We start from the raw sequence: 24469 nt of genomic DNA on the forward strand, positions 1-24469 counted from the left end.
TAAATTACATTAGTAAGAAATTTAAGGAATCAATTCGTTTGAAGATAATGTAATAAATTCTTTGATTTGATTAAATTTTGAAAAAAAAAAAAAGAAATGACTATAAAATATGTATTTTTATTATTTATAGAACTAATTCCTTTGATTATAAAATAAAGAAAACTTGATATACGCGAAATAACAAAAAAATCGTTTGAAATATACATATAGATCGTGTTCTGTATTTGTGTTAAACTAAATGCTGATAAACAGCAATTATTTAAAAATTAATAATACGGTCCATTTATACTTGAGATAGAATAAAATGAATTGATTTGGATAATATGTATATATATATATATATAAATTTAAAACTAAAATAAAAATAAAAAATGAATTTATTTACCTCTTTGTCCTCCTCTTCCAAAGTGAATTCCTTCTTCTTGACTTGTTTCAATTGATTCCTGAAATTAAATTCAGCCGCCTTCTTTTGAAGCTTGGCGAATTTATTTTCGTATTTGGAAACCTTTTTCAGGGTAGGCTTTACACTAAGCAAATAAATTTATATTATTATTTTCAGTTTATGAAGTACGTAAACAGAGAGAAAATTACGCTGATCATTCTTAGGAAATTATATGAAATATCTCTTATCGTTACAGTAATAATTACTCGAAATTATAGAATATAAGTTCACAATTTTTAGAAAAAGTTCCTATAGATATGAGAATAATTAGTATTTTTATGGTTACTGTTCTTATGCCACATGGTTATTTGATTATGGCAATGATTACCATCCTCATGGAAATATTTCCCAGTCAAATAGTGATAAAAATGATAATTCAAAGAAAATATACCCATATTTATGGTAATCGTTCCTATTGTATTATGGTAAACGCTGCCATATATTATAGTAATTATTACCACTCCATTATAGAAATTAATACCTTACTATCAGGGATAATTACCATAATAGTATAGTAATGATTACTACAGTAGTATGGTAAGTTACTGTTACCATACTCGTATGATATTTTTTTCTATCCCAGTGTGGTAATTTTTACTATACTAGTTTGGTAATTATTACCATACACATATGATATTTTTTACCATCCTAAGTATAGTAATTGTAATCATACTAGTTTGGTAATTGTTACTACACTAGTGTGATAATTTTTATCATTTTGCCATAGGAATAATTACCACAGTTCCATTGGAATAATTAAAATTTCGTACAGGAATGGATTCCATATTATTATGGAAATGATTACCATAAAATTATAGGAACAATCATAATAATTACTATTCTACTGCCATATAGGAAAGAAACCTACATAAATAGAGATGCTCATTATAATGACTAAAGTAATGATTACCATACTACTATGGTAATCATTACCACACTATCACAGAGATAGTAACCATAATGGCATAGAAATTATTGGGATGTCATATAGGTAAAAAACTCCAGTTATAATAGAAATGTTTATCATAATTAGTAAGGTAATGATTACTTTAATAGTGTGGTATTCATATCCATATTTTTACAGGAGAAATGACCATAATTCCGTAGGAACTATTTCAATATCGTATAAAAATGAAACTCATATCGATAGAAATGATTTTCTTAATCTTTATAGGTACGCGGAAAGAACAAGATGATACTGGCTATACTATCGCAGATGTAACTGAGTTAAATCTCAGATAGTACTGAGTATAATCTGAGATGCTACTGAGTATAATCCAGATGTATGTGGTTATCATCTAGGGTGGCAACCAGTATAATCTAGCGCTGTATAATCTGAGATGTTACTGAGTAACATTTGGGATGAAACTGAGTATAATGTAGATGCAACTCAGTATAATCTAGATAATACTGGATACTATCTGAAATTTTTTTTTACCTCAAATGTAACTGAGTATAATCTGGGACGGTAGCCAGTATCATCTTGTTCTTTCGATGTATTGTTCCTATAACCTCATAAAAAAACAGTTTCCCCAGGATATTGGAACTATTACTATCTAATATTGTAATCGTTACCGTAAATTTCTCTCTGTGTAATGATAATTGTTTTTTATTTTTTTTTTTTTTATGATAAATATATATTAAACTTACAATTTGCCTCTGAGATCATTCACCTGACTGTTGAGTTCGGAGATCTGCATTAATTAAAAATTCAATTAATTTTCTATAATTTACATTAGCAAATAAATTTTATTCGTTATTATTAATATTATAATTATTATGATTATTTTTATAAATATATATGTAAACTATATTACAACACAAATCTATAAGCAAAAGCTACAAAAAAAGCCATATAAAAAAACTTGAAAAATGAATGCTATAAAGCTATTTGTAACAATAAAAAAAAAATTTTTTTAAATAAAAATAATTAAAAAAAGCAGAAAATCATGAAGTATATTTACAATTTTTTACATTTCTTAAATCATAAAATTATAGTACATTTTATAATTTAACTGGTCCCAGTCAGCGAGTAAACTTTTCTACCTAAATCTATAATTATTAACTAATTATTCCTGTAATATATTTTTATGCACATATGTATATATTATGTACATTTATTAATTATTATTATCATAAAAAAAACGCAGTAAGTAACATTTATAATTAATAAACTGTGAAATTAATAACAGATTATTTAAATTGTTGAAGATCTTTAAATATATCTTGTCATTAACCAGAAAATGTTTTTGATTGGTATCGATAAATTTCACAGTAAATTAATTGCGGATATTTATATAAAAAGGAATCCGATTTTTTATCGGAAAGTCAGTAATCATTTTTTTCTTTTTTTTTTTTTTTTTTTTTTAAATAATTTATATATCAGTAAATATAAAAGTGAATGAATTTTATACAAATATCCCCAATAGTACAATAAATAAACTTTAAAAATTGTTGGTTGGTGGTGTGTGGGTTGGTGCAAAATCTTTTTCAATGATTTAATTAATAGATTAGAACATAAAATACGATACCGTGGAAAAATAAAAAAAATTAAATCGCAGGTATACCAAAAAACAAAAAAAAGGTTTTATACACCAAATTTATATGGCATACAAACATACATGACAAAGTAATTTAATTGGCAGTAATCAACGAGTAACAACGATATACAATAGTTTCTCGATAATTTTTTTTTTTTTTTATTTACACACACCCACTCTCTGTGTTGTGTTTTGCTCTCTCGGATGAGGAAATTCGTCAACGCGTTTTTTTTTTAATTTTTTTTTTTTTTTTTTTTTTTTTTTTTTTTTTTTTTTTTGTGAGAGCCACAAGTTGGGACAGGAGGAATCACGAGGTGCGCAAGTACGTAAAAGGGGCTTATTGGTCGCATAAAAAACTTTTATTTGGAAATACAAACAAGTGTTAACGAAAAAAAAAAAAACAATGAAAATTAAAAAATAAAGAAAAAAGTAAACGATACGTAATCCATCATAAGAAAGGTAAATCCATGTTTGAATTGTACCTTCTCATAATGTAATATAATAACAATATAATTAAAATAGGACCCACATCAATCATCACACATTTATAATGTCGAGTGGCATGTTGGAAAAATAAAAAAAAAATATATAAATTATACATATAATACAGAGGAAAAATTCAAGCAGAAACAGTAGTGATGATGAAGCCATGCAAGTATTAGTTATTCATCATTTAAATTAAAATTTTAAGTATGAACCTTATAAAGTGTAAAACAAAATAAATACATTGACAAAACGACAATTTATATATTTCAATTAAACTATTGAGTATATTTTTAACTTAAATAACAACGAATACGTGATTTTGCACCGTACTCACAAACACACATCGACCACACTCAAGTCTATTGTTATATCTAACGTTCTCTCATCACATAAAAAATAAGTTAAAATGAAAAAAAAATAAGTGACAAAAATATGGAAATTTCTGATAGACTATTGCTATGTCATCAAATGTCGTATCGAAATTTTTAAATACACTTATAGTTTTTTTATTTTTTATTTTTCGATTATTACTTTTTATTTAATTTTTTATAGAGGAAAGAATAATAGTAATTTTATTAAAAATATGTCCAACTATATTCTTGAATAGATAATTTTTTTGAATTTGGTATGAAAATAAATCAATTTCATAAAAAACTGACGTGAATAATTTTTTTTTCCAAAATTCACTATTTTGATATTTTACAATCGACCACTTGCAAATTTTGGAACGGAATTTCACAAAATAGTAGATTACAAAAAATAGTATATTGTGTGGCATGGGATGAAACAAGACGATTTCAAACCAGGGTGAAGTTGGATGACATCATCCGGAATCTGCAATCGTGTTTCGTCCTGTAGTCCACTTAATTTACTCTTGAGCGTTGTAGGGGGAAATTAACTACTGGATTTTTTTTTATTGATAATATGTAAAAAATTCCGTAGATCACGAAAATAATAATAAGAAAGCTCAATTCGGCCGGGTTTTTTAAAAAAATAATAAAATAACAATAGGGAAGCCGAGACACCGTGTATTTTCATTAAAAAACTTCTCATATTAATGTAAAACCCTATGATGACTGGTATTAAATTAAAGGGCGACAAATTCTGAATTAGAAATGTCAAAAACCAATCTCCTGGAGCTTATAATGTTCGCGAAAAAAATTAATTAAAAAAACAAAATAATTAGTTGTTTAGATTTTGTCACGCTGTAGGTAACAGACCTGCAGAAACTGAGCTAGAGGGCGCGTGCAAGCCCGGGCTCAGTGGTTGTCATCTATTGCAATTTAAAATGTTCTTACCATTCTGTGTTCGTTCTTACATTAACATTGTAATAATAGTATTCGCGTGAAGTTATTTTTTTAAATATTTATTAATTTAATTTTTTGAAATGAAGTTAAATTAATAAATAATAAAAAAAATAATGATAATTTCTATAACACAGAATGGTGAGAACATTTCGAATTGCAGTAGATGACAACCACTGAGTCCGGGCTTGCACGCGCCCTCTAGCTCAGTTTCTGCAGCTCTGTTACCGACAGCGTGACAAAATGTAAACAACTAATTATTTTGTTTTTTTAATTAATTTTTTTCGCGAACATTATAAGCCCCAGGAGATTGGTTTTTGACATTTCTAATTCAGAATTTGTCGCCCTTTAATTTAATACCAGTCATCATAGGGTTTTACATTAATAGACAGAAGTTTTTTAATGAAAATACACGGTGTCTCGGCTTCCCTATTGTTATTTTATTATTTATTTAAAAAACGCGGCCGAATTGAGCTTTCTCATTATTATTATCGTGATCTACGGAATTTTTTACATATCATCAATAAAAAAAAAATCCAGTAGTTAATTTCCCCTTACAACACTTAAGAGTAAATTAAGTGGACTACTGTGTCACATTTTACATATTTTTCGTGATTACCTGCGTTGGATCTTTAAGTTTCAGTGTCAGCAGCCAATAAGAAACAAGTTAATTTAAGAACAACGTTGTGATCAGTTACACGGAAAAAATAGGAGCTGCAACAGGGCAAAATCCTGTTACAGCAACAGGATTTTCCCTGTGGAATAAATAGGATAAGGAACAAGTTTCATATACCAATTTTTTTTGTAAGTATAATAAAATTTCAAAATTTGAAAAAAAGTTAAAATTTTGAATGAAAATTCCAATTTTGAAAAAAAAATTAACTTCGAAAAAGAATTTTGATTTTTTTTCCAAACTTAAAATTTTTTTTCAAATTTTGAAAATTCATTATACGGACAAATAAAAATTAGTACATGAGACTTGTTCCTTATCCTATTGATTCCACAGGAAAATTCCTGTTGCTCCCACAGAACTGCGTCTTATTGCAGCGCCTATTTTTTTTCCGTGTATTAACGAAAGCGTAAATTGTGATTTGCATTTTATGATTAAGCAAAAAAAAAATAAATACTATTTATTATTTACACTCATTTTTATAAAACTTGATTACAAAATCAGAATTATCACTAACTAAATAAAATAAGTGATCTGAAATTACTAATAAACAAATGCCAAGTAAGAAATATTATTTGTTTCTTCCCTAGAGATGAAACCACCTTGATTTCCGGCCATAGTATCCCACCTCTATAATCCTGGACATAAAAATCCGAGACACTAATATCCCAAACAAAAAAATTCGTGACAAATATTGATGTTTTATCAGGATTTACTCTGATGTATCAATAATTTATCACAAGTTTTTGGATTCCCTACAAAAGTCTGTGACAATTATCAGGATTTATTCTGATTTATCAGAACTTTTTGTTTGAGATATTTTTGTGGATATAATTGATGAGATTTTATTTCCGACTGTTTTTTTGTCACCTACATTATGACCGATTACCAACAAATTTGTTTCTGCCCGCTGACTGAAGACATTCGCGATTTACGAATTTTCTAATATACTGATCTGCAGCACTAGGCGAAATTAGCTTGTTTCAATTGGCTTACAGGCACTGAAACTTGAAGTTTCGATGCTGGTACCACGATAAAATAGTATATTATATATTTACACACGAAGGAAAGAAAGTAAGACATTCCAACCCGCGCAAGCCAAAGGCAAGGGTGGCAAAGACGCGTATTGAGACATCCTTTTCCTCCATAGTATCTATACTATTTTTCACTTGATTTACATCTGAAAGTTTCAATTCTTACCTCTGTTTATAAAAAGAACGTCGCATGCGCTAATTTTCATTATTTATTTTTTCCTAAGTGAACAGTTCGACTTGCTTCTCCTAAACAGGGCAAGAATTTAAACTTTCATAATAAATAAAGTGTAAAATTTAATTTTATCATCAAAATTTTTTTCAAACTCTTTCAGTATAAAAAACCAAAACAATTTTCACGATCAAAAAAAAAATTTTTTTTAATTACTCTATCCTCTATAAATTTTTACATATATTATATAAATAAATTCTAACATATCAAAAATAAATGCAGAAAAATTTTAAAATTATTCTTGTAAAAATTTAAACAAGAATTTATTTATTTAAAAATCAACGTGTACGTTTTTCGTTATTTTCTGATTTAAAAAAAAAAAAATAACCAAATTTTGTCTTTCAAAACGCTTATCAAATTTTTTTTAACAGAGTTTAACAAATAGAACCGTCAGTTGATTTATTTTTAAATATTTTTTTCTATATATAAAAAATTTTTGAATAATTTTATGAAATTAAATAATTGAAACTGATTCATAAATTTATAAATTTAAATTATATAAGATATAAAAATAAATTTGTATACCAAAATTACATAGATGAATGTTTTTTTATAATTTTGGCAAACAATTATAAACGGAGAATAATTATATCATAAAAAATAGTGATAATAAATTAAAGGACTTTGTTTTTAATCAAATGGGTGCGATTGTAGGGTGATATATTGTACCTCATAGTCCCTTTTCCGTACTTCACGCTCCAAATCCCACTTCTGACCCTCACACGCGTAGACGCGTTCGTAATACGCTTGGCAAATCTCCTTCAAGTCCTCTACAAGAAGACGGAGAGCGATAAAATATTCATTTTTATTCTCATTCATTTAAAATAAATGATTTTTATTTATTTATTTTTTTAAATAATTAGAAAAACAGTAATCAGTTAATTATGAAAAAAGAAAATAAATAAATAAATAATTTTATCGTTGATTACAATAAATTAATTTTATGTAAATGCATTATGTTTTATTTTATTTTTTATTTGACACAAAGGATTAATTGGGAATAATATATTAATATTAAAATGGACGTAATTAATTAAGTATAATTATTAATGTTAAATTTTTGTGTGAAAAATATAATATCATCATATATATGTATATGTATGTAAACGAAATATTTTTTTGCGAAAGCTATAAATTATTTAAATTAAAAAAAAAAAGTCGCAATTAATGTAGAGTTACACCATTATAAAAAATGTATTTTTGTTTGTTTATTATTATTATTTTAATTACATAAATCATTTCACCGCGATTTTAGCCGTGCATTTCGCATTATTTGAGCTTCCTTATTTCAATTAAATTATGAAAATAAACAAAATTTTTAAATAATTATTATTTTATATAACTGCAGCAGATCGATATTTTTTTTGTCACTAATTACCTCAAAATCTTTCATTCTACTTTTCCTCTCAAGATCATATTTATCACCTTCAAGTGCGCAAATTCTGTGCCAAAAGGCTGTGCAAAGGGTCTGGAGCTCAGCTAAAAAAAATAACAATCGACAAAGAACAATATGGAAAACTATTCATTGCAAATGAGAAATTTTCAAATTTTTATCATCAGACTTTTTCCTTTCATTATTTTCTGTTAATATATATCAGTTATCGATAGTATTTCTACTTTTTTTTTTTTTATTATTTAGTTTACTTAATTTAAAGCATTTGTTCACTTTGTTAAAGCCAATTTTAAGTAAGACCATAAGTAACATGAGAGTATCATTGGTTCCGTGGTGTAGCGGTTATCACGTCTGCTTTACACGCAGAAGGTCGCCAGTTCGATCCTGGCCGGAATCATTTTTTTTTTTTTATTTTTTAATATTGAAATAAAAAATAAATACTATTTTATCAGCATATTAAAATATTAACTACAAATTAATTCAACAAAAAATATATAAAAATAACTACTTTTAGCAATCTACGCTGCATTATATACGTACAATTAATATATATTATATATATTACATATACTTTTGCTGAATTTACTGAAATAAAATTAGTTTACGTTTATAAGTAAATAGGATAAAACTACCGGTTCTAGATACTGGATATAAGAGAAAGTGGGGTAATATGAGACAATATTTGAAAGGCGAAAGAAAATTTTCGTGAAAGATACTTCGTTACGATTTGTAGAAAAAGATGACAAGTTGATCAGCTTGGGCAACCCTAATAACCACTTTAGCTTGAAATTGACAGTAATTTGACAATTGGAATTACTGAAATTTGCTGCCCGAAATTACCGACAATTTGACAGCAAAAGATGGAAAGAAAAATTTGCAGTTAATTTTTGCTCAATGTAGAGGTAAATTTTTTTACTAGAAAAAAATCCTAATAAAAGTTTCCTTTAATTTTTCGTCAACTTCGGGCTCTTTGACAACAATTTGTATATAACTTTTAAAGTGAATTTGTACTCTAATTCGAGTAGTAAATTTACGTCAAATTGTATAGCAAGCTGCATACAAATTGTCGTGAAAAACAAAAAAGCCCGTAGTTGACGGACGTTTGACGAAAAATTCAAGGAAACTTTTCTAAGCAAACTGAGCAATTAGGGAATATTTCCAATTGAAAAATTTTTTTATAATACTCGAAATATACCCAGATAGCAATTATGTTACGGAGAGACAGTTTCAGTCAATGTGCCGTCAAATTGAGGGTAACATTAGACTATGCATCCAAATAGCCGTTTCGCCGGCAACTTGACGTCAACATTCCTGCGGTTTGTTGACGAACGCAACAGTTGATGGCAACTTGTTGCCAAGTTGAATACAATATAGTTAGGCGAGTAAAAAGTTGCCAACAACTTGACGGAAACTATGTCAAGTTGCTTTCTTATTGCGGCTGCAAATTGTTGTCAACTTTCTAAAAAAGTTGAAGCCAATTTGTAGTCAATAGTTGGATAGTCAAATGTTATCCTCAAATTGACGGCATATTGACCGCAACTGTTTCTATGTAACTGAGCTGCAAAGGAACTGGGGTTATCTGGACAGCTATGAGCTACAAGATGACTTCAATTTTCTCAAAAACAGAAACAGCCATTGTAATTCATTGAGTCATCTTGTATCGAAATTTATTTATCAAGTGTGGTTTATTACTTAAAATTTTAAAAATTTGGCACTGAGGTAAAATGAGCAACTAACAAAAAAAAATTTTGCTTCAATTTTTTAATTCCGTCAATATTAATTCTATATTTAAGAGTTCTAATAACACCGATTTCATAAAATTATAATTATTTGATAATTTTTTAATATCAATATAAAATAATTTAAATAATTGTAACTAATTAACATTTAAAGAAACAAATTTACGAAAATGATTATTATTTAAAATTGTAAAAATTTATTGACAAAAAACATTATCAAACAATTCGAATATCGATATTCGAGTCATATCTCATGATGTCCAATCGTTAATTAATTTTTTAAAATTCTTTTTATTTTATTTTAGAAATTTATAATTTGTAAAAAAAAAAAAAAATTATTAATGACTTATTTTACCTCAGAAAACTTTTTGCGGTTGTCAAAAAAAAAACATTAAAAAAAATTTTTTTATGTTAAAAATTTAAAGTTCAACGCAATGCCCGAGCTGATCAACAAACCCTAAATTTCTTCAAAAATCGTCGTTAATAGCATTTTTTAATAAAAAAAAATTTTTGTCCCGAAAATGGTGTCTCATTTTTCCTCAAATTCCCCTATTAGCTTCAAACACTTTGATAAACTAATTTATAGATACAATATGAAAAAATATCACAGAAATTAATCAATAAACATTTAAAAAGACTTTAATCTCATTTATCATATATATAAATATTTTTATGCTTGTTTATATAAATAAAAATAAACTATAAAGTGTCAACACAAAGTGCAGTATCGAAACCGATGCTTTTACCCTAAAAATCTTATTATTTTAAAAATTTATTTAAATATCAATGGCGTTAAAAATAAATTAGCATTATATTGCAATTACTTGACAATTGCTAATTTTATTAATTATCATTAAAACCTCGTAATCTTTTGTGTCGACATCAAACTCAAGGTCGTATTTCTTCTCCTCTAGTACCGCAATCCTTTTGTGATATTGAATCAGAATTGACTTCAATGCAGCTGATAAATATTTTTAAAAATATTATATTGTTAAATTCATTTATTTACTTGAATATTTCTATGATTTATGCTGTAATTCTATAAAATCATTCGTATTCATTAAGTTCATTAAGAACTCATAAATATAAACCTAATTATGAATAAATAAAATTTATCACTAGAAAAAATAAATAAGAGTTTATTAAATAGTGTAAATAAATATAAATGTGTTAAAATATATATTTATATAAAACGTATAAATAGTAAATGACAGAAACCATTTCAGCAGATAGCATTTATGTATCATAAATATGTCAGTATGTTTGTGTATGTAAATGTATGCAAACCAGCGAACAAGATAAGATCAATTTTTATAAAAAAAATAAAATTGATATATAAATAGTATAATAATTATATATAATCAAATTATTTCATATTTAGTAAGAGTCAGGCATATTTATAACTATAGGGGAAGACGGGTAAAACAAGATCGCTAAGGAAATAATCGATTTTCGTGAATTTAAAGACGGTGAATATTATTTTTTTGACTTCTATTTAAAGTAAATAAACGAAATTCGCAGTTGCCATAAAAAAAAAAATTTTTCCCAAGTGGGCAAAACAGACCACACCATAAAAAAAGAAAAAAAATTTTTTTTTTTTTTTTAAAAAGATGGCTATGATAAAATTTTTTATATCTAATTTATGTATACGAAAAAAAAATTGTAGTTGCTATGGGAGCAGCTGTAATTGAGGTTACTACAGGTTGTAGTAACGAAATGCGAACTTCAACTCTAAACAACCTCAGCCACACGTGTAGTAAAGTCTATTGTTATCTTTTACTACATATATTGAAGTATTCCCTCACGGTTTTGGAAATACCGAAATAATACGGTATAAATACTGCATAAATATGGTATTACTTGAGTTATTTTGGCCAGTTTTTTTGACGCATTATTACCAAAAATGAACGAAATAAATTCAAAATATTTACGGTAATAAAACAGAAAAAATACGGTATTTTCACAGCATCAAACCGTTCTACCCAGAAAAAAATTTATATATAGTTATAGAAAATGTTTTTTAGTTGTATATAATTTTATATAATTATATATAACCATATAAAGTTATATATAAAATAACTGTCATGAAAAACCAAATAATAAAAACACCCGTCAGCTCGTGGACTCGATCCCGAGACCTATTTGTTCAAAGTCTAATCTGGTAGCCATTATGCCAAATTACTTACTAGTAATAATATACTAATTGTATTCACATGGATACAAACAAACTTAAGAAAATTGAAAACATCAATTTTCACAGATAATTATTTTCACTTACATTTTTTTATTTGAGTAAGAATTGTGTGAACCAATAAAATAAAATAAAAAATATTACATTTTGCATATTTTTGATGATTTTAAATGCAGAAACGAACAAAAAATAAAACCATATTTTTTTACAATTTTCTATTTTATCAGCGTAAATCTGGCAAAATTGCAGGATACTCACGGTATTATTATCACAAAAACAACGATTTTATTATTACAACATTATCGTATTATAGTGTTTATACAGCATTTTATTGGTAAAAGTTCGGCATTTTTACAGTTTTTTTACAGCATTTTTTTGGTAAAAGTTCGGTATTTTTATAGTAATATTACTGTAGTAATCTGGTAACTCTACAGCATAAGTGCAGTAAGTATATGGCATAACTGCAGGAAAAAAACTGGCCAATATAACCATATTAATACCAAATTATTGCGGTAAATTTACGGCATTCGCAAAACTGCGAGCGTTCGCTACTAGAATATTTTACTGCAATATTGCAGTTAAAAGAGCAACAATTTTTTTTCCGTATATATAAAGAGATTTGAAGTAAAGTAAAAGACCATAAACCCGATCAGTACCATTAGTCACTCAGTTTAACTGATTAATGCGTTTTTTAATTTTTATGAAAGAAAAAAAAAATTTCAAGTAAAAAAGTATAATTGATAAATAATTATTTGTGAATCTAATATATAAGAATATGACGTATCAAAGTATATTATAATTTATTATAAATTTTAATTAACTGATTGTTTTCAAAATCGCGCTCAGCCGGCCATTTTTTACTAACGTGAGCGGATAATGGATTTCTTGTCTGACTATTAATAAATAAAGGTGCCGAAAAAACAAAATAATTGAAGATAAATAACTTATATAAAATTTAAATATATTGAAGAAGACCGTATGGATTTTTTGTGGCCAACAATACATTAAATATACTGATAAGTTCCTAAAGAAAATTTTGGGGCACTCAAAATTGCACAAAAATGATGATAAGAGTTGCAGATGATTAAAAACAAAATTTTGAAAACAAAAATGTTTTTTTATACAAATATTAATACAATTTTTAATTTATATTTAATTTTTAATCTATAGATTGTAATAATAAATGGGTAAAATTTGAATTATAAATATGCCCTTCTCGAATAAAAAAAATTTGTTACAAAAAAATTCTTCAAACGTTCAACATGTTTTTTTTTTTTTACACTAATTCCATTAAAACATATTTTTATACGTTCTCTTGACTATAGTCACTAAATTTAAAACCAAAAAAAACTTATTTTCGGGCTAAAAATTTGGAAAATAAATTTTGAGAGTCAAAAGAGCGTATAATTCAAACTATAAGCCGTTTCGACTTATGAAATTTTTTTTTTCCATTTTTAGCTATAGATTACGTCTATAAATCGATTGACAATGAAACAAAAATTTTACGCTCTTTTGGATTTAGAAAGTTTTCAAAAGTCAAAAGGGCGCATAAAAATATAAGTCCTTTTGGAATTAGTAACGCGATATTTTATTAAAATTATTAAAATATTCGATTAAATATAATCAATTTACAGTTAAAAAGAATGAATCTGAATATAAAATTTGATCTTAATTAAAATTTGCATTTGAAAGTTATCGTGCGGAGAAAAAGAGCAGAGATTGAATATAATTAAATTTTTAAAAATAAAAAATAATTTTTTTTTGTTCATTCAATATAAGAATACACAATTTAAGAGCGTGGAGCCATCAGCTTTACAGCAGTTCCGAAGCTTCTTGAGTGCGCGGTCACGATAATTCACAATAAAATGCCATGAAATTTCGTCGAGCAGATAATTTTTTTTTTTTTTTTTTAACACATGATAGCAAAAATTTTCATATAAAAAACAGAACAATAGCGATGATGATTTAAAATGTTAATGAGATAAAAAAAATTTATTGAGTATGAAAAATAATAGAGTATATAAATATATGTAGATATGTATATACAGAAATTTATAGTCGAAATTTGCAAAACACTTAGCAGTAGTGCATCAATCGTGCAAATTTAGAGATTCATCATGACATCATTGATGAAATTTATATATTTATAAAATTGTAGCCAATTTTTTTTTCTTTTCATTACAAAATTTATACCTCGTAATCCTTTCTTTTAACGATATATTCAATATCGAATTTTTGGTCTTCCAGTGTACAAATCCTATTGTGGTAGTCCCTGAGTACACGTTTCAACGCTTCTGTGCATCAATAATTGATATATTGTGTTAAGTATTTATTGATATTGTTAAAATGTTATATATATTAATTTGTAAATAAAAAAATAATTAGTTTTAATGTAATGGGTAATAAAGTTCATTAAAACTCAGGAATTAAAATGTGAAAATTTTTTTGAACTTCCCGTGTAAAAAAAAGTCATTCCAAAAACGTACATGACAGTTAACTTCAAAAATTGAGACAATTCTGGACTTTAAGTTGAATATTTTTGGAACTTTGAAAATATTAAAAAGTGAACAATTCTTAACTGATGAAAGCTTTTCCTCCGCGTTTTTATTTTTTTTTTCTAGTTATGGAGAAAAAATAATTTGATTTAACGATTTTTGGGTTTGAAGAACAAACAGAATAATTTTTGGTAATTACCATAATTATTCGGGTATGAGGCATAAAAAAAATAAAAATAATTTGAAAATATCTATCAACATTTTTTGACTTTAATTAGAAATTTTTGGAAAAGTCCGTTTTTTTTTATTTTTCGACTTGTTCCAAAATTGTCCAAAAAAGGAGTGATCGGAACTGATTTTGAACTCACAAAATTGTCAATTCAAATAAATAAATACATAGCAAGAATAGTGCACACTAGTTGAAAATTTTGCACATACTTGTAATTATTTTAAAGTCCCAAAACTGTTCAACTCAAAGTTCAGAATTGTCTCAATTTTGTAAATTCACACTGTAAATAATTTTGGTGTAAAAATGGATCCGGAGAACTTTACACGGCCGTGTAGTGTAAAATTCTCTCGGTGCAAATTTCCCATCCGTGTAATGTTAACACGGTGTAATTTACTTTGTTTTACACCATTCTGTGTTCCACTGTGTACCAATCAATAATTACATTCATTTTATTTATTTAAATATTAAATAGTATTTTGAACATTTAAATATTTTTATGATTAATTTTCTTAACGCAAAATTATCATAAATTATACATTTACACATTTGGCGGTATAAAGATTTTAAATTCCCACTGCCTAAATTTGACATCGAATTTGGTATAATTTTCATACCAAAATTTTTACACCGAGACATTTATACTACACCGGGTCCAAAAAATTTACAATAGTGCACTGTGAGGAACATTTTTGAAACGAATTATTTTTTACACCGGTATTTGTTAAAAATATCTAATGGATTATTATAAATAAAAATGTAATTTATACACAGAAAAAAAAAATCTTGACTGAAAGTAAATATTCTTGATTCAAGGAATTTTTTTCTGAAAACCTCAATTTTCTTGGATAAATAGAAATTTCCTTTGACCAAGACAAATTCTCTTGGCTTAAGAAAATCTTGACTTGGTTCCCGAAAACGTTTGTCTTTTAAAACATTTTCTCGACTCAAAAAATTTTTTTTCTGTGTAAAAATAAGAAAAAAATTTTAATTTCGGGCAATTAATTAATATTATTTAAATTGTCTGTAACCTGACATTTTTTTAGTTACATTTTACTCAGTTAATATGTTATAACTCAATTAAAAAAAAAAGTACCAATTAATAATTATGGCTGAGGTAGTTAAGTTGTAATTAACGTAAAAAAATTATTAACTAATTTTTCAATTTTTATCAATAAGATAAAAATTATATATCAGCCCATACGACCTTTCATATGTAACTTTTATTTTTTTGACTATTTTTTTATATCGCAAATCCCTCCCTTTTTTCCGCCACAGTACTCGTCGTATCCTTACTATATAACGCATTTGAAGGAAGAAATTGAAAAATGTCAGGGAACCCAATTCAATATAGTCAATCTGTTCTTTATATCCTTAGTTTTTTTTTGTACATGCGGATAACAGATAAGTATCGAAAGTCTGAATGCACGAACTAAATCATAAGGGTTTAACTTTTTGCCAAGAAATAAATTAACGAGAATCTAACACCTATCTAATTGTTCACCGATCCAATTAGTGACCCTCCCATTTAGCTTTAGTTACTAGGGATAATCCGTCTCATCTGTACACACACTGCTGACCGTTGATTATTTGAAATATTATTCCAAGGAATTAACGATTTGTTGAGTATAATAAAATTGGCAAATATACACGGGAAAAAACACACACAATTTTACTATTATATATATAGAGAGATATTTGCTATATATAAAATTTTAAAAGGAATTTATATAAACTTATGGATTAAAAAAAATCAAACTTGACATTTAACTATAAATTTTTTTTGTAAAAGTTGTATTTAATATAAAAATACTTTTTCAGTTTCCGAAGTAATTAAAAGCTTGTGGTATAAAATGAACACTTGATAAAAAAATTTTATTTTACTGAAGTAAAGTAAATATTGAATTGACGAATCAACTTTAGCGGACGTTAAATTAACATTTCTCTAGAATAACTAAAATAATATATATTGAAATGATGGTATATTATATATTCTACAGAAATATTTTTGTAAAAGTAAAGTTCTCATTAAAGTATTAGAAAGTTATATGAAAAAAAAAAAAAAAAAAAAAATTTCATCATAAACTGGCAAGAGTGGCCGGTTATGAATACTTTGAGCTCGTTTATTTTAATACTTCAAAAAGACATTATTTATCGCATGTATAATTTATTTTACAAATGTATTTTCAGTTAGATAATGTTCATTTTATTACTCAAAATTACAATTAGTTAAATTATATGCAAAAACAAAATTATTCTTTTTCATAATTTTTTTTTTTTTTTTTTTTTTTTTTTTATAAAAATTATTTCTTTACAATATAAGAAAAATTACCATGTTAGCATAATACCTATTATTAGAACATAGTGCAAATCGCTATAAAAGAATAGTAAGATTTACTATGCCTACATAGAAATTTTTACTACGTCGGCATAGTACAAGTTACACATTACAAAAATTCTTATGTCAGCATCGTGAAATTTTTTATGTCGATATAGTAATTTTTACTATGTCAGCATAAATAATATATCAGCATAGTAAAAATTACTGTTACACATAGTAATAATTACTGATACGCAATGAAAAAATTATTGTTACGCATAGTAATAATTACTGATACGCAAAGAAAAAATTCCTTTACCAGCATTACAAAATTGTTTACGTAATTTTTACTATGTCAGTATAATAAAAACTACTAAATAAAAACTGCGATATCAACATAAGAATTGTTAGTATAAGAGTATAGTAAAAATTACTGTTACACATAGTTATAATTACTAGTACGCAACGAAAAAATTCCTTTACCAGCATTTTAAAATTGTTTGCGGTATAAAGTAATTTTTACTATGCCAGCATAGTAAAAATTATTGTTACACATAGTAATAATTACTGATACGCAAAGAAAAAATTCCTTTACCAGCATTATAAAATTGTTTACGTAATTTTTACTATGTCAGTATAATAAAAACTACTAAATAAAAACTGCGATATCAACATAAGAATTGTTAGTATAAGAGTATAGTAAAAATTACAGTTACACATAGTTATAATTACTAGTACGCAAAGAAAAAATTCCTTTACCAGCATTATAAAATTGTTTGCGGTATAAAGTAATTTTTACTATGTCAGCATAGTAAAAATTTTATGTCAGCATAATAATTTTGAATATAACGGTATAGTAAAAATTACTGTTACACACCGTAGTAATTACTGTTAAGCATAGTAAAAATTACAGTTACACATACTAATAATTACTGATACACATAGTAAAAATTCCAATTGCCGGCATTATAAACTTTCTAACGTTAAACCTAAGAATTATTACTGTGACACTTCAAAACGAATTAGTGAGAAGCACTATTTCGTAGTGAGTACTCACTTATTGCTAGTAAAAAGTTTACCTCTATTTAAATTAATTATATACTTCTTACTAGTAAATCGTAAGTAGTCACTATTGTCACTATTTCAAATTTATGAAAGCATAATAATTACTATGCTTAATATCGGAAATTTGCTATGTTCCCGTATCAAAAAAATATATATATACGATATGTATGGGCAAAACTGAATATATATCTCATATATGCGACATATATTCAGATTTTCCCAGATATATACTTTTTGCGTGTGGGTCGATATAGTAAATAATCCTACATCTTGGTACGAAGTTTCTGTGCCAAAATAAGAATAGTTACTCTGCTAAGATAGAAAAGAAAACTGCACAGAGAACAAATTGGAATACTCACTATTGTAACGTAATCACTACTACATTAATATAATAAAAAATTTTTTATGAACATAGTAGACTCTACTATGCCACATGGTAATTTTTACAATCCTGCCGTGCTTAGGAAGAAGGCAGTAACTTCACTTACTGCTTTTCTATCTTCCCAATAATAAATTAACGTGGGGAAGATAGACAGGCAGTAAGATGAAATTACTGCCTATTTCCTAAGCACGGCAGTATCCGAATAGTAACCTGTTCTACCTTGATAAGAATTAAAAACAACTTTACGACAGTATTGTAAATATTAGTAACGCATAATGGTAACAGTTACCATCTATCATAGTAAGCACAACTTTACGTATTATAATTGTTACTACATCAACATGGGTAACAGCTAAAAACTATGCGTTTGTAATAATTACAATACGTAGTAAAAGCTGTTTTTTTTCCGTGTGGTTTTTTTCCCGTGTAGGATTGTTGGGTTTTTTTTTTCTAATAAAACATACAAAGAATATTTATAACTAAATTAAAATAAGTAAATATAACAAATCCGTTACCTTCACTGACGTTTTCAATATCTTTTGGTTGACCGCATCGTTCTTCAATAATCCGTCTTCTTTCCGCAGCTTTGCGTTCCTGTTCTTTCTTCAGCTCTTCCGCAGCTTTTTTACGTAAAAGCAACTATAAAAAATAAATTTATTCAGTATTATTTACATAATAATATACTGCGATTTATTATATTTTTATTCTTTTTATAATTTTTACGTATAATAATTTTAATAAAAGAACAAAAAATAATCAACTAAAAAAGAAACATAGACACGTACCCTTAGCTTCTTTTTTCTGTCAGGGGTCATGAAACCCTTCTTTGCTTTTTTCGCCTTGGAAGCCTCTTCTAGACGAGCGCGGACCTCCGCCCTCTTCCGCTCGGTCTCCGCCTGCTTCTTCTTCTTTTCCTACATTGTCAGTGTGAAAAACACTTTAAACTCTCGTTTGACATATTTTTTTTCCATTCACCGACGACAAAAAAATCGACTGTAATTCCTCACTCAAGATTTTTTTTCCCAAAATATTTTTTTTATAATTGGAAAAAAAATTACGACAAATATTCGAGATGAAATAAAAATAACTACGAGCAAAAATGACATTTTCATCGATAAAATTTTCAAGATTCTATCAGAATGTTATTTTTAAAAAATAATAAATATTTTTTAGTAACCCAAGTAGCACAGAGTCAACTTTAAGATGTTTTTTAAAAGGACAAGACAAATTTTTTTTTGTCTAAGACTCATCTTTTTTGGTATGAATACGACATGCAAATGTTAATTCCGAAGACACAGACGAGTTGTGTTGTTTTTCCTGTCTCATGTCAATTGAAAAGTCGTTTAGATGACTTATTTTACTACTATTTTTGTAATTTACTTTTTGCCGTCACTTATGTTAAATCTTTTAAGTAGATATTTTTTCGGTGACAAAAAATTCTGATCGTTTTGTCAACATATTGATGCCTTATTGACAAGTCAAAGAGTAGCCTAAAAATTGATATCTTATAGATATCACAAAGGCAAGTGTGCTACCTGGGTAGTTTATTTAGTTTTGATACGATTTAAAAATAATTTATTAGAACATCAATTATTTTGAAATTTATCTCGTTTTCATTATCAAGGTGAGGCTACAGCCGATCGATGATATATTTCCTGATTGTTTTCGTTCCTGTAATAAAAAAAAATAAATATTTTTCATTAATAAAAAATTCTGACTAAAAATTTATTTTATATAACTCATGCCCGAAAAAAATGCCGGTAACTGGCTAAAGTCAACCATAAAATTTTATATTAAAACACAATTTTTGATGATTGGTCGAAAGTACGATTTAACCTTTCGTCCATCGCGTATTTTTGCTGAATGTCATTAGTCACACGGTGAGGGACTCGCCGCAATGTTAATTTTAGTGCAATGTTGCCACGTCAATTTTAAAGTTTCTCTAATTTACATAAGATTATTAATTTGTTATTTAAATTTATTTAAAAAAACATTTTCTACTAAATTTATTTATTATTCCTATGAGTAGACTCCATATTTTTTTAACTGATTGAATCAGCTGAGAATGTTGTTTACAGATATGACAACGTTGCACATCGAATTTTACTTACGAGATCAGTCGCACAGTAAGGAAATCCCGCGACTTTACAATTTATTCGCATTAACATAAATTTATAAAAAAAAATAAAGCTACTAAAGTAAGACATTGAAGTAATGACTAATAACTACTAAATTCGTAGGAAATAAGACCAGGAAATGAATGAATTGCTAATGATTAATAAGTAATGACTATTTTCCTAAAATTATCAAAAAAAAAAAAAAAAAAAAAGCGGGGATTCCTTTGTAGAGCGAAAGACGAAAGGTTCATATATATTAAATCACTACTTTGTAAATTAAATCATGAAATTTTAGTGAAATGAGCGGAGTATATCTTTGCTCAATAATTCAAGCCACTAACTAATCTATTAGCTCCCCCTTTTACGACGTCACTTTGAATTGAGCTGCTTTATTAACATGACCAAAATCTCTAGACTGCACATGCGCATTGAATTAATCAGCACACGCATGTGTAGATCAATGCAATGTCTGCTGAATTTCATAACCTTACACTCCTCTATTAATTGATATGACATAACACCAAAGTTAACGTTTTTAACTTCCTGCTATGAAAACTGTAAATTTTCAAAGAAAGTAAAGTTATTAGTTTAAGTCCGGTTTTTAAAAATCGAGTTTTTATCGAAAGAGCTCATCAAGACGTAGAATTGAATGGATTTTGAATTGATTGATTGTCAATCCGGGAAGTAGTTTCCAAATTATTCAATAAATGAAAATTACAAAAAAAAAATTTTGTTTTTTTGTGGGTGGGCCTCGATCACACAGAAGTATATAGCACAGAGAGGTAATTGCGCAGAATCAATTTACAGATGTAAATATTGCACAAAAACCTTTAGCACAAATGAAGATTGCCCATAGCATTTTTTTACACAGATCCTGTTTACACAGGATTAATTGTAATTTTACCATCTGTGATACAGATTATACAACCAACTTTACGAAAATGACGTTAGATGGATAATAATTGTCAAATAATAATAATCTATTATGAAAATTTTCAAATCATTACAAACCCTTTATTCAAATTTTTGATCAACTTTTTAACTAAAATTACAAACCTTTAAATTCAAAAATATCGTGTCTTCAATTTTCAATCTCATATGAATTTACAAATTTTTAATTGAATGATTTTAAATTTAAATTTAATTTTCAATTTTCAATAAAGTTTTTTTCGTTAATAAATTTGCTACCCTACCTCGAATACACATTACAATAAAGTTATCAAATTTCCAAAATAATAAAAGAGTTTTTCTGTACCTGAAAGTGTAAAATTAATTTTTCCTACAATAAATTTAGTGGTAACTATTTACAATGTGTTGCGTGTATGAAGTTATGCATGATAGTTTTTTAATTATTGCAAAACAATTTCCAAATGATAAATATATCTTTATTAATGAATCATAGTACGAATATATCTTTAGTACAAATCATAGTGCTTGATTTAAAAACAAAATTTTACATACTTTTTTATGCTCTTGAATACTTTGAATACTTCTGAATCGCTCTCCTTATGTAAATTTAACATTACAAATCGTTTCGAATCGTTTTTTGTAATCAGGGTTAGTTACATGAATTAGAGTATTTATTTTAATGAATTTATAATACGATCTTTTCTATAAAGGTCAATTATATGAATTCTAAATTATTTGCATAATAAAATTACATCAATAAATCATTGATAAAACTAATATATCCTTATAATACCCCAAAAAATTGTTGGCATAGCGTCATGCTTGGTTGTGTATGATTCATGAAAAGTGGTATCATCATTTTTTACGCAAGTAAAATGTGAATGTTTGATCATGCATAATTGAATGCTTGACATTTTTTACTCCCCGCAGCTTTTAATTTAAAAAATTCATGTATTTACTAAAAATTGACATATTATGATAAGAAAACGCAGGATGTTATCGGATATGCTCTAGCTCTAGCTCTCGCTATATAGCAATACTTGGCTGTAGGTAGAGCTAGAGCATTTCCAAATGACCCAAATATTCCAAAAAAGTAGGGATTGTGGATACTATTTTCAGAGGATTTTTAATTCTCCACAGCGTTTCACTATGTTTTTTTTTTCAAAATTCCAATAAAAAAATTCTTATGAGTTATGAAAAATCGAAATATTCTAATAATTATTCAGTATTGTTTTCCAGTTATTTGTGTTTCAATGTCAAGCCCTGAAATCGGTCGGAACATGACTTTTTTAAAATGTTGACAATGACATGCAAATAATTATAAAATATCGCGTAAAATCGAAACTTTATGAATATATTTTGTAGTGAATAGAATTGTTCGCAAAAAGAGTTTGTGAAATTTTGTGATACATCTAATAGTTTCACCGGCAAAATAAAAAAAATTTTGAATTCAGTATAAATTTGAATTGAAAGGTTTGGATTTTTAATTTAAAAATTAATTAAAAATTTTAATAAGGGGTTTGTAATTATTTGAAAATTTTCAAAATGAATTATTTGACGATTCTTATCCATCTAACGTCATTCTCGTAGAGTTGTTTGTATAATCTGTATTACATATGGTAAAATTACAATTAATCCTGTGCAAACGGAATCTATGTAATAAAATGCTATAGGCAATCTACATCTGTGCTAAAGATTATTGTGCAATATTTACATGTGTAAATTGATTCTGTGCAATTACCTCTCTGTGCAATATACTTCTATGTGATCGGGGCCCGACCTTTTTTTGTTCTTGCATAACTCGAAATTCACGCTACTGATTTGTTGCAAATTTTAATCAAAGATGAAACTCAGGAAGCCCTATTGATTACCCCCAAAAAACGTGCAAATCGGTTAATTTATTCTGAAGATATCGCGGGACAAGAATTAACTTTTTTCAGTGAAATCTACTTTCTTTTAGTCCACCCGTTTTTGAACTTAAAAATTTACAAATAATTATGTTTTCGAACTCAGAGAGCTCAAAAACAATAAGAAATTTTGTGGTTGGCCTACAGAGTCACCGTTTTCCAAGTTTTGTTTATTAACTTTAGACTTTTAACGGCATTTTTCTTCGTGTATTCATTACATAAACTGTTGTATACATTTAGTGACATCGGGTATTATACTTTCGTGCATTGGCAACACTCGAGTATAATACCAGTTCTACACGGAGAGAAAAGAATAGTAATGATTACCATTCTACATTCTGGAGTAAGTATCTTGAGCAAGACTCCTAGCTGCTAGTGTATTTTTCTACGTATGTGTCTTTCGCAAAATTGTGTATCAAAAAACCTATGTCAAGATTTGTGTATGTCTTGCTCATGGTATCGTACGCAAAAATATTAAAGATATCTTAAACGCGGCTCAATGAAAAAGTGTCTGACGCATTTCTTGCACCAGTATAACTTACAGTAGGTACTTACGCATGGCTTGCTCAAGATCTGCTCAAAGCTCAAGATCAATTCTGAGCCTTGAGCAGATTTTGAGCAAACCATACGCAACTATTTTCAACTATAGTCATCCTCCAGAATTGAGTTATAATCTGGATGAATTTCTTGTGCAAGGATTGCAATTTAAATCTGGTCACAAGTATCTACAGCAAGACATATAGGTAGATAAAGACACTAGTGCCTATCGATCTTGAGAACAGACTTGCTCAAGAATTGAAAAAAGTTTTTATATGGTTGCTATGTAATAAAGTAATGGTTGCCATTCTACATAGAAATTAGAACTATTCTTTTCTCTCCGTGTACAAGATGTATAAGATACTATTTTTGTTTAGAAAAAAAAAATTGTACAATTTTCAATTTAACATTCAATTAATTTCATTAAAGAATTTACTGTGTGAGTAATTAAATTGATGAGAAAGGGATCAACAAAATAAAAAA

The 24469-nt window shown here is 27.0% G+C and overlaps 1 protein-coding gene and 1 non-coding gene across 3 annotated transcripts in view; one reads left to right on the forward strand and one right to left on the reverse strand.

Moving 5' to 3' along the window:
- Window positions 1-24469, reverse strand: part of LOC103569650 (troponin I) — a 38734-nt gene that overhangs the window by 9963 nt on the left and 4302 nt on the right. The window contains exons 3-7 of one of the 2 annotated variants that reach the window (XM_014444751.2): window positions 19302-19430; window positions 19032-19155; window positions 7375-7475; window positions 2093-2136; window positions 386-527 (exon numbers count right to left, since the gene is read on the reverse strand). In XM_014444751.2, the coding sequence (XP_014300237.1) occupies window positions 386-527; window positions 2093-2136; window positions 7375-7475; window positions 19032-19155; window positions 19302-19430 (540 nt within the window). Of the gene's footprint in view, window positions 1-385; window positions 528-2092; window positions 2137-7374; window positions 7476-14221; window positions 14323-19031; window positions 19156-19301; window positions 19431-24469 lie in introns of both variants that reach the window. The other variant, XM_008547036.3, reaches the window with a different exon arrangement.
- Trnav-uac (transfer RNA valine (anticodon UAC)) lies at window positions 8423-8495 on the forward strand. Its single transcript has one exon. It is a non-coding gene; the product is annotated as a tRNA-Val (tRNA).

This window comes from Microplitis demolitor, chromosome 5 (genome assembly GCF_026212275.2).
Source record: "Microplitis demolitor isolate Queensland-Clemson2020A chromosome 5, iyMicDemo2.1a, whole genome shotgun sequence".
NCBI lineage: Eukaryota > Metazoa > Arthropoda > Insecta > Hymenoptera > Braconidae > Microplitis > Microplitis demolitor.